Source organism: Pelecanus crispus, chromosome 22 (assembly GCF_030463565.1).
Source record: "Pelecanus crispus isolate bPelCri1 chromosome 22, bPelCri1.pri, whole genome shotgun sequence".
In the NCBI taxonomy this organism is placed as follows: Eukaryota; Metazoa; Chordata; class Aves; order Pelecaniformes; family Pelecanidae; genus Pelecanus; species Pelecanus crispus.
Genome location: NC_134664.1, coordinates 3,663,910 through 3,674,904, shown reverse-complemented (window position 1 = coordinate 3,674,904; position 10,995 = coordinate 3,663,910). Strand labels below are relative to the sequence as shown.

Genomic DNA, 10,995 nt, shown 5'->3' with positions numbered 1-10,995 from the left:
TCCCGGCGGGGCTCCTTTAATGGGTCCCCGAGCCTGGACATCCGGGTACCGCCGGCCGCGCGCGGTGTCGGCGGGCAAAAACCACCACAACCGCCCCCCCCCCCCCCGCCCCCGCCCCGCGGGGGAGTTTGGGCCCAAAGCGGCCGCCGTAGCCGCCCCGCGCCCGGCCCACGTGGCGCCCGGGACCGGCCCGCACGTGGCCCGCCGCGACGCCGGGGGGGGGGGAGGGGAGGGCCCGGGAGCGGGCAGGGCCGCGGGTCCCCCCCCCGCCCCCCCAACCGGGGTCACCGGCAGCGGGCGGGGCCGCGGCGCCGAGGAGGCTTCGCGCCAGCCCCGAGGCCTCTGCCAGGCCCCAAGATGGCCGCCGCGGCCGCAGGCCAGCGCTCTGGCACCTCTGCCCCCCCCCCCCCCCCCCCCCCATGGCCCCGCCGTGCTACCGGCACCCCCCGGTTTGGGGGGGGTCCCCCGGGGGGCGGGGGTCCCGCTCCCCCTCGATGCTCCCCCCACCCAAAGAAGGCGCCCGGGGAGGCAGCAGGGAAAATACCACAGCGGCTTTTATTTACAGACCCCCGGGGCGGGGGGGCTCCTATTGCACAGTGCAAGGGGCGGGGGGTGGCCCCCAAAACCCCCGCGATGGCCCCAACCCCCCCCCCACCCCCAAACCCCTGCCATGGCCCCCAAACCCTGCGGGCAGGGGCAGGCGGTGACGGGGGACAGGGCAAAGATTTTGGGGGGGGGGGGGGGTGGAGCCTGTCCCGGCACCCACCTGGCTGCCAGCACAAGCGAGGAGGGGGCGCTGGGGGCGGGGGGAATAAATAAATAAAAATATATTAACACTGACATATAAAACACTCCGTGAGCTGGGGCGGGGGCTGCCCCCCCAGGGCCGGGGAGGGGAGGGGGGGCCCTGGGACCCTGCCCCTGTCCCTGGGGGGGGTCGGGGGGGGGTCGGCTCTAGCACTCGAGGGTGGCCCCGAAGCTCTTGCGGCAGTCGATGGCTTTGGAGCTGGGGGGCTGCGCCCGCCGCCGCTCCTCCTTGCCCAGGCTCCCCGCCAGCTTGTTGTAGGCCGACTTGTACTTCTTGTCGAAGGCGGCTGCAAGGCGAGGAGGAGGAGGAGGAGGAAGGGGGGACAGACGGTGTGATGGGACATCCGTCAGCGTCACCGCGGGACACCCCCAGTGCCCCCCAGCCTCCCCCCGAGCCCCCCGTACCGATATCCACGTGGTCCCTGCCCAGTGCCGCCAGCGTGAGGAAGAGGATTTCCCGGTAGATGCTCCTGGGGAGGAAGAGCGGTGAGCAGGGGTGGGGGGGCCACCCCGGTGCCGATGGGGGGGTCCGGGTTCGCGCCCCTACCTCTGCAGGTGCCGGGGGCCGGCCGGGGCTGCCGGCGCCTCGAGGAAGAGGGCGATGGCTTTGTGCACCTCGCTCAGCCCGACGTGGCTCAGCACGGCCTCCAGGAAGGCCAGCGAGACCGGGTGGCCGTGGGGCCGCCAGGACCGCAGCCGGGTGGGGACGTTACCTTGGGGTGGGGATGGACACACAGACACACACACGGAAAGAACAGAGCCGGGGGGGTCAGCACCGCCCCGCCGCCGCGGTTCCCCCCTCCCCGCCGCCCCCCGACTCACTGTGAAGCCGCCACAGGACGTAAAGCGGGGGACTGCTGTCGGGCTCGGGGGCCAGGACGTCCCAGAGCAGCCGGACGCGGACGCAGGGGGGGTCAGGGGGCTGCGCCTGCGGGACAGGCAGGTGGGTGCCGGGCTGGCGGCCCCCCCGAAGCCCTCCCGCACCCCCTCGAAGCCCTCCTGTACCCCCCCGAAGCCCTCCCGCACCCCACAAAGCCCTCCCGCACCCCCCTGAAGCCCTCCCATACCCCACAAAGCCCTCCCGCAGCCCTCTGAAGCCCTCCTGCACCCCCTCAAAGCCCTCCTGTACCCCCCCGAAGCCCTCCCGCACCCCACAAAGCCCTTCCGCAGCCCCCCGAAGCCCACCCGCACCCCACAAAGCCCTCCTGCACCCTCCAAACCCCTCCCGCACCCCACAAAGCCCTCCCGCACCCCCCCGAAGCCCTCCCGCACCCCCCAAACCCCTCCCGCACCCCCCGCCTTACCTGCGGGGCCGGGGGGACATGCTGGGAGCCCAGGAGCAGGCGGGGGAGGTTGCTGGGCAGCCCCAGGCGCTGGAAGTACCAGACGAGGTTCCAGTAGATGATGGGGTGGCTATCCACCAGCTCCGGCTGCGCCAGGAACTCGCCGCCTTCGTTCTCCACCAAACTTTCCAGCTCCTTCCGTAGCACCAACGGGCTCAGGTAGGCGAAAGCCACCCGCTCCGACCGCCGCGGCACCTGCGGGAAGAGTTTGGGGACACGCAGCGCTGGGACACCCGGCCCTCCCCGCCGTCTCCCCTCTCCGTGCCCGGCCCCGTACCGCCGCATCCGGGCAGCCGTTGCAGAGCTCCGGCTCGGCCTCGTCCAGGGCCAGGCAGCGGCGGCGGTCGCTGAGCACCGGTCCCTGCGCGGCGTGAGGAGGGAGGGAGCCGTCGGCGGCGACGCTGCGCAGCAAAGAGCCGGGGGGAGGGTTACGGAAATGGTGTGGGCACCGGGGAGGACGCGGGACGTTAGGGATTTCCCCGGAGGATGGAAGGATGGGGGAAATGGCGGGGAGCAAAGAGGGGGTTTGGGGACACCGGGGGGGATGTGGACGTTAGGGTTTCTCCCGGAGGATGGAAGGATGGGGGACACCGGCGGGCAGCAACGAGGGGGACTGGGGACACCGGGGTGGATGCGGGACATCGGGGTGTTCCCCCAGAGAACAGAGGAGTGACACTGGTGGGCAGCCAAGAGGGATGCTGGGGACATCAGAGAGTACGTGGGGCATGAAGGTTTTCCCCGAGAGCCCAGAAGGACAGGGGACACCGGTGGGCAGCAAAGAGGGGGGTTAGGGACACTGGGGACACCGGGGCGGCTATGGGACGTTGGGGTTTTCCCTTCGAGGGTGGAAAGTTGGGAAACAGAGGGTGGAAAGTTGGGTAACGGCGGTGGGCAGCAAAGAGGGACATTGGGGACAGCAGGGACACTGGAGAGTATGTGGGACATGAGGGTTTTTCCTGAGGACAGGACAGGGGACACCGGCAGGCAGCAAAGAGGGACACTGGGGACACCGGGGACACTGGGGCGGATGCGGGACGTTGGGGTTTTCCCCCAGAGCCCAGAAGGACAGGGGACACCGGCGCGCAGCAAAGAGGGGGGCTGGGGACAGCAGGGAGGATGGGGACCATGAGGGTCTTCCCCTGGAGGATGCGAGGTACGGGGGGACAGCGGCGGGCAGCAAAGAGGGACGCTGGGGACACCGGGGTGGATGCGGGGCGTTGGGGATTCCCCCCAGAGGACAGGGGGACAGCGGCAGGCAGCAAAGAGGGACGCTGGGGACACCGGGGTTTCCCCCCAGGTTGACGGGGACATGGGGGGGTCCCACCTGGGGGGCAGCTGGAAGTCCTGGATCTCGATACTGAGGAAGGGGACGAAGGAGCGGCCGCAGAAGGGGCAGGTGGTGTTGAGGTTGGAGTCGTCGGAGGTCCAGCCAGCCATCACCTCCTCGTCGTACACCAGCGCACCGCAGCCCTGGCACCGCGAGCAGCTGGACAGCAGGACCTGGCCGCCGCCGCCGGCACCGTCAGCCCCGGCGGCACCGGCAGAGGGTGGGGGGGGGCACGGTGGGACGGGACCCCCCGGCTCGGACTCACCTCCACAGCGGGCGGCTCCTGCCCTGCCACCCCATCGGCCGTCGGCTCGGAGGATTTGGGAATGCCGGTGCTGCCCACCGACGCATCCGACAGGTCCAACTCGCTGCCCAGCGAGACGGAGCTCTGCGGGGGGAGACGTGCGCTGTCAGTGAGGACGGACAGACAGACAAACAGCCGCAGCCCCCCCGGGGCGAAGCCGGGTACCTCGGAGGCAGTGGATTCGGGGCGCTCCCGTGGGCGCAGCAGGGTCCCGGCGGGGCTGCGGCGCGGCGGGGGGTCCCCATCCCGCTGCTCGGAGCCCCGGCGTGGGCAGGCGGCGTCGGCGGCGTCCCGGGGGCCGGCGGGGAGCTCGGTGCTGGTGGCCGGCCGGAGCGGGGACCGCTTGCCGGGGGACAGCAGCTGCTGCAGTTTGGCGGCCAGCCCCCGCCGCGGCGTGCCCCCGCCGCCCGCCGGCCCCTCGTCCGCCCGGTCGCTCTCGTCGGTGGCGAAGCTGACGTCCGACAAGCTCCCGTCGGCCGAGCCGGGGGGACCCCGCAGCCGGGGGGGCAGCGGGTCCGGGGCTGCGGGAAGAGGGGGGGAGCGGGTAGTCGGGGGCTCCCCCGGTCCCCCCCGGCCCCCCTCACCGTGGGTGCCGCCGGGGAAGCTGAGGCTGCCGCTCTTCACCAGCCGGGGGGCCGGCGGGGGGTCCCGCAGGCTGCGCCCGGCCCAGGTGGTCTGCCGCTGCAGGCCGGGACGGGGCGCCGGGGGGGCTCGGCCGCCTGCGGGAGGGGACGAGGGGGCTGTCAGCAGGGTGACACTGGCCCTCCCCCGCCCCCCCCGCCCCCCAATCCCCACCTACCTGCAGCGGCAGCGGCGGCGGCGGCCCGGCGTTCCCGCTGCCGCAGGGGCTGCCGAAACTGGGCGGCCCCCAGCACCACGTTGCGGAGCTTGGCCCAGCGCAGGCGCCCGCTCTGGGTCCCCGCCGGCCACTTGCTCTCCAGCACCGCCTGCGAGGGAGGGGGGACGGGGACAGGACACAGTCAGGCACCGGCAGAGACCCCCCCCATGTCCCCCAACGCGCGCGTGTGCCCCCCGGCACCTTGTTGTAGTAGCCGTAGGTGATGGTGTTGGGCACGATGCCGGCGCGCTTCATCTCCAGCAGCACCCGCACCGACAGCACCGGCTCCCCGTACTGCCCGCAGAGCTGCATCAGGATGCGGTAGCAGACCTGGGCGAGGTGGGGGGCAATCAGGGGTGGCCAGGGTGTCCCCCACGGCCAGACCCCCCACCCCCCCCAGCCCCAAATGCCGCCCACCTCGTCCGGCAGCACCACTTTGTGAGCCTCCATCTTGCGCAGGACCTCGTAGGCCAGCTGCAGCGCCCGCAGCTTGGCCGGGGCAGCGCGGACGTGGGTGGGCAGGTAGAGGAACCAGAGCCCGTAGCAGTGCCCCAGCAGGCACTTGGCCCACATGTCGGGCACAGAAGAATACTTCTGGGCCACGCGCTGGGCCACCTTCATCTCCTGGGGACAAGGGGAGGAAGAGGAGGGAGCTGGAAGGGGTTGCGGCCGGCATCCCACACCCCTCGCCATCCTGCCGAGGCCCGGCCAAACTCGTCGCGCCGTCGGCTCCGCTCACCTGCTTGGTTCTGCGCGGGGCCGGGCTGCTGGGAGCGCTGCTCCTGGCCTGGCAGAGCTGGGCCACCAGCGGGTCCCGGGGGGGCTCCAGCAGCTCGGGGCGCAGGGTGGGGAACCCGTCGTAGCTGGGGGGAGAGCAGAAGCTGAGTTGGGGGGACCCAGGGGGGCGCGGCGGGGCTGGGGGGTGCGAGGGGGGGGGGTCTCACCGGTACCCGCGCAGGCAGCTCGGCGCCGTCGGGACCCGCTGGCTGCTCGGGGGGGGTGATGAAGACGGTGTGCTCGCCGCCCCGCGCGTCGTCCAGCTCTATCAGCGGGGTCTCCTCCGGCTTCTCCAGCTCTGCCTGCACCTGGGGAGGGGCGCGGGGCGTCAGCGGGAGCCGGGGCGGGGGACGCACGCAGGGACACGACGTGGAGCCGGCCAGACCCACCTTATCCACGCAGGTGTCGAAAAATTCCAGACAGGGATCCCGGTCGCTGGCGAAGGAGCAATCCTCGATGAACTGGGTGAAGAGCTGGGTGCGCAGCAGCTGCCCGTAAAAGCGGTGGTACGCCCGCTCCCGGGATTTGAGGAACCCTGAGGGGACAGGATGGTGGTGGGGGGGGTTAAATCCTTGAATCCAGCCGCCCCCCCCCCGTCTTCCCCTGGTCAATCCCACCCCGCTTTTTCCCGCCGCCCGCCCACCCACCCTGCAGAGCGAAGAGGCTGCTGGCGTCGCGGCCGGCTGGGGCGGGCGCCAGGGCGATGGGGCGCAGGAAGGAGCGGTAACCCCGCAGGGCGCAGGCCATGAAGCGCAGGAAAGCCGCCCGCGCCTCCAGCTCCAGCTGCGCCCGCCGGCCCTGCGCCGCCTCCGCGTCGCTCAGCAGCAGCTCCAGCGACGCCTCCTCCCCCGGCCCGCTGTACACTGCGAAAAGTTGAGGGGGGGGGGGGGAAATGAGGTGCTGAGGGTGCAGGGGGGGTGCAGGCGGCTGTGGGGTCCCCCCCACCCCGGCCCTGGACCCCCCAACTCACTCTCGTCCAGCTGCTGGGAGAGGCTGTGCAGCGAGGCCAGCAGCACCTTGCAGGGCCGGCGGGGCAGGGAGCGGGGGGACAGCAGCTTGCGCTCCTCGCTCCTGGGGGGCACAGAGGGACGAGGGGAGGGCGGGTGGCGGACCCCCGGCATCCCTCCGGGTAGCAGCCGGCTGGTGAAGCCCACCCCGCCCTGGCTAAAAATGAAGGGCCACTCACTGGAAGATGGTGTTGGTGTCCAGGTCGACGAAGATGACGTCCCTGGGGGGCTCGTAGAGGTCGAAGTAGCTGGAGTGGATGCCTACAATGAAGGGCACGGGGGCACACAGCACATCAGCCAGCGCCAGCGGGCACAGCGGGATGTAGGGGCACTGCCAGCGCAGGGGGAAGATCATCTGGGGACAGGACGAGGGCGGTCAGCACCGCGGGCCGGGGGTCCCCAGCGCCGCGGCGTGCGCGCGTGCATCTCCGTCCCCCGCCGCGTCCCCTCCCTGGCACTCACCGCCACCAAGGCTTCGCCCACGCTGGTCAGGACGTCGGGGCGCAGGGAGTGGATGAGCAGTTTCTGCTCGGTCAGCACGGCCACCAGCAGTGCCACCGCGTTGTCAGGGCCCAGGTTCTGCAGCAGCGTCAGGAAGCTGGCGCCGCTGCAGCGGTGGGGGGGGGGGACGTCACTCAGCCGCCCCGCGTCCCTTTCCCTGCGTCCCTCCCAGCCCCGGCGCCCCGCAGCCATCCCTACCTGAGCGGCAGCGGGGAGGACACGGGCCGGCACAGCAGCAGGTTGTCGTATGGGGACATCTGCGGGGACACGGGGATGCGGTGGGCGCGGGGAAGGCGGGGAGGCGGGGACGGCGGGGGATGCGTGCGGCGACTCACCTGCACCAGGATGCGCGGCCGCTGCGGGGACGGGAAGGGGACGTTGTGCATGAAGTGCGAGATGTGCCTGCGGGCAGAGCGGCCCGTCAGCGCGGGGAGGCGGCGGGGGCCACCCCTTTGTCCCCGTCCCCCCTCCCCAAAACCTCCCCCCCCGCCCGGCGCTCACGTCTCGAGGGGCAGCACGTGGGGCCCCGAGATGGAGTAGCGGTAGATAAACATGAGGAACTTGCGGAAGACGTCGAAGAAAGGCCAGTGGGAGAGGACGCAGATGCTCTTGCGGGTCTGCAGCGAGCGGCCGGCCACGGGCCGGCGGTCCACCACGCTCAGCAGCCCCAGGCGCAGGCTCTGCTTCTCTGACAGCCGCTCCCGGGGAAACGCCTCGTGGAACTGGATGGCCGCCCCGTACACCTGCGTGGGGCGGGCGGTCAGGGCCGGACACCCCCCCTCTGCCGCCGCCGCCCCGGCCCCCCCGCCCCGTCCTGCCTTGTCGCCCGAGGCGCCGGTCAGCACGAAGGTGGAGAAGACGGGCAGCGGGTACTTGGTGTCAGCCGGCCAGCTCTCGATGGTGGCCCCCATGGGCAAGCAGAAGACGGGCACCGATTCGGGCAGGGGAAAGGACTCGCTGTCCTGCTCGGGGTAACGTCCCAGCAGCCCTGGACAGACAGACAGACACGAGGATGAGCCTCGCCTTATCGTTTCCACCATCCAGCTGAGGACGGGGAGAGAGGGACTGGCTGGGTGGGCGCCCGGCAGCCTGCCAAGGCGAACCCACGGTGGGTTGACCCCCCCCCACATCGCCACGAGAGACCCTACCTGCTTCGTAGACCAGCGTGTTGGCCTTGGCCATGGCAATCTTGTAGCACAGGAAGAGGGCAGGGCCCCACTGCAAGGAGGGAGCGGAGGGCGGGGGTCAGGGCGGGCCGGGCGGCGGCAGGGGCACCCCAGCAGCGGCGAGAAGGGGGTGGGAGCTGGCACCCACCATGCTGGTGTTGAGGTTCTTGTCCACCCGGCAGAAGGTGTGCGGGGTGCTCTCGCCCTTGCTGGGCATGATGAGGCAGATGTCAGTGACCCCCAGCGTGTTGTGGCCGTGGGGCTCGGCCGCCCGCCGGTACGTCAGGAAGGTGCGTTGGTGGCCCGGCCCCCCCGAATTGAGGTTGGCCGAGCGGCTGTAGGGCGTCGTGTCCAGGATCTTATAGCCCGGCTTCGGGCGGTCCTTGCCCTCGTAGTGCACCCTGGGCGGAGAGGACGGGTGAGGGGGACCCCCGGGGCAGCTCGCGTGCCCCCCGCGTGGCCCCCGTCCCCGGGACTCACCCCAGCTCGATGAGGGGGGGCTTGTCCCGGCCCCGCTTGTAGCAAATGAACATCTGGGGGTTGTTGAGCAGCCCGGCGTTGAGGTCGACAGGATGGCCCGAGGTGGTGGTCTCGATGCAGGTGAAGCCGTGGGGCACCTCCTCGCCCTGGGAGCGGATGATGACGGCCACGTCGGTGATGGGCTCGCTGGGGCGGGCCGGGCGGTGCTGCTGGTTCTCCTCCTCCAGCGGCCGCGAGGTGTCTGTCAGTCCAGCCACCACGAAGTAGTCCACCAGCTGCGGGGGCTTCTCGTCCGACATGGCTCACGGCATCTGGCGGCGGGGGGGACAGCGGGATGGGTGAGACCCCCACCCTGCCCCGCGGCCCACCCCGAACGGCCCTCCCCGGGGTCCCGCGGAGCGGGGAAAGCTCCGTCACCCCGGCAGGCTGGCAGCGTGGGGTGCCCCACAGCACAGCTGACAGGGCGAAAGCGCCGGGGACGGGAAGGGAGGAGGCTTCCGGTCACGCCGCTAAGCACAGGGCGACGCGACGGGGACCCCCACGGCTTGGGGAGGGGGGGCAGCACCCCACTCCCGGCACAGCAGCTGCGGGGGGACGCCCCTGGGGCAGCGCCTCTGAGACGGGCCCCCCACCCCGCCCCACAGCCCCCCGGCTTGGTGGCCGTGCCCCAGGCCCACAGCTGGCCCCTCTCCCCTCCACGCACCCCCTCCCCGTCCCCAGTGCCCCCCGCTTGCCCAGGCGCCGCAGGAGGGGTCCGCGGAGGTGCCGGAGAGCTGCGCGGGGCGGGCTGGAAAGGGGAAGGAAGCGGGCGACGAAGCTGCGAACACCCACGTCACACCCCCGCCGCCATCACCCCCCTCTGCGGGGCACCAGGGCGCGTCGCCGGATCTGCCCCAGCCGCCCCGGGGCGGGGGGCAAACCGGTCCCGACCCCGCGCACGGAGACCCCAAGCAGGGATGTGGCGGTGGCCCCGCGACCCCAGGAGGAAACCCTTAGCCGGGGCGGGGGGTCGCACCCCACTGCAGCCGTGCCGGCGGCCCCCACGACGGCAGCAAGGCCACAGCAGCGGCTGGAGCCTGTCTCTGTCCCCCGGCCGGGGACCCCGGGACCCCCCAGCCCCTCAGGTTGCCACCGGGGGCATTTTTAGCCCAGTGCTACATGATGATGGCCGAGCTGCAGCCCTGGCTCCTGATTTAGGTTCCTGCCACTCACCTCGGGTGGGGAGAAACCGGCGGCGGGGGGTCCCCAGAGCTGGCCTGCACCCCCCCACATCCCCCTCTTCTCAAGGGTCCTCCCAGCCAGGCCCCCGCAGCCAGGCACCCGCTGAGAGCCAGCGGGACATGGCGGGGCCCCGCACGACGGCTCCCCCGACCTCTCCTGTCCCCATGGACCCCACCCGGTGACCCCCAGCAAGGACAGCCCCACGGAGGGGTCCCGCTGGAGAGGCTTCGCCCCCAGCCGCAGCCAGAGCGGGAAACAGCCGCACCGTGGGGCTGCCCAAGGGGAAGCGGCAACTGCGGGGACATGGGACCCCCCGCCCCGTGCCCCAACCCCATCTCTAGGGCACGACGCGGGTGCTGGCTGTGGGGCGAACTGCCCCATGGCAGCGCAGCCCCGGGGGTCCCGCAGGCAGCAGCAGCCCCTGCCCTGTGGTGCCTGGGGACCCTGTCCCGCTGCGTGGCCCCTGCCCCACGGCTCCCTGCACCCCACGGCGGGGGCAAGGCCTCGGCTCCCCCCCCGCCAGGCCCCGCACCCGGCCCCGCTCGGGCCAGAGGCGCTGGGGTGGGAATGGGGGCGTCGGCAAAGGTGGGGCCGGCCCCAGAGCCGCCCCCAGCCCGGCCTGTGCACCCTGGCTGCCCGGCCGACCCCACAGGCCCTATAGTGGGCCCCACAGACCCTGCCCCCGGCCTTATATACCCCACAGCTGGCCCTACACACCCTGTACACCCGCCCGGCCCCACAGGCCCTATAGCCGGCCCCACAGGACCTACAGCGGGCCCAGGCCCTACCCCCGGCCCCACAGGCCTTACACCTGGCCCCACAGGCCCTACAGCGGGCCCAGGCCCTACCCCCGGCCCCACAGGCCCTATAACCGGCCCCACAGGCCATATAAAGGGCCCAGGCCCTACCGCAGGCCCTACAGGCCCTATGCCCGGCCCTACAGGCCCTATAGCAGGCCCAGGCCCTACCCCCGGCCCCACAGGCCCTATAGCGGGCCCCACGGGCCCTTACCCTCGGCCCCACAGGCCCTACCCCCGGCCCCACAGGCCCTATAGCGAGCCCCACAGGCCCTACCCCCGGCCCCACAGGCCCTACCGCCGGCCCCACAGGCCCTATAGCGGGCCCAGGCCCTACCGCAGGCCCTACAGGCCCTATGCCCGGCCCCACAGGCCCTATAGCGGGCCCCACGGGCCCTTACCCTCGGCCCCACAGGCCCTACCGCCG

General features: G+C 72.4%; 1 protein-coding gene across 1 annotated transcript; it reads right to left on the bottom strand.

Moving 5' to 3' along the window:
• Window positions 1-954: 954 nt before the first annotated feature.
• Window positions 955-8,849, bottom strand: DENND4B (DENN domain containing 4B). Its single transcript, XM_075724240.1, has 26 exons — window positions 8,551-8,849; window positions 8,219-8,471; window positions 8,053-8,122; window positions 7,723-7,892; window positions 7,406-7,647; window positions 7,240-7,306; window positions 7,103-7,161; window positions 6,866-7,010; window positions 6,583-6,758; window positions 6,367-6,467; window positions 6,044-6,259; window positions 5,786-5,931; window positions 5,566-5,704; window positions 5,359-5,483; window positions 5,037-5,243; window positions 4,821-4,949; window positions 4,581-4,728; window positions 3,947-4,521; window positions 3,743-3,865; window positions 3,475-3,650; window positions 2,428-2,551; window positions 2,112-2,345; window positions 1,630-1,735; window positions 1,355-1,520; window positions 1,213-1,277; window positions 955-1,094 (listed from the first exon to the last, which is right to left on the bottom strand). The coding sequence occupies exons 1-26, from the start codon at window positions 8,847-8,849 to the stop codon at window positions 955-957; spliced, it is 4,401 nt and encodes a 1,466-aa protein (XP_075580355.1).
• Window positions 8,850-10,995: the final 2,146 nt, after the last annotated feature.

Excerpts from the sequence above, each read along its gene's own strand:
- DENND4B (XM_075724240.1), bottom strand. The coding sequence starts at position 8,849 with ATGTCGGACGAGAAGCCCCCGCAGCTGGTGGACTACTTCGTGGTGGCT. Across the intron at positions 8,472-8,550 it reads CCCCCCCTCATCGAGCTGGG|GGTGCACTACGAGGGCAAGG; the intron begins GTGAGTCCCGGG and ends CTCTCCGCCCAG. Across the intron at positions 8,123-8,218 it reads AGAACCTCAACACCAGCATG|TGGGGCCCTGCCCTCTTCCT; the intron begins GTGGGTGCCAGC and ends CCCTCCTTGCAG.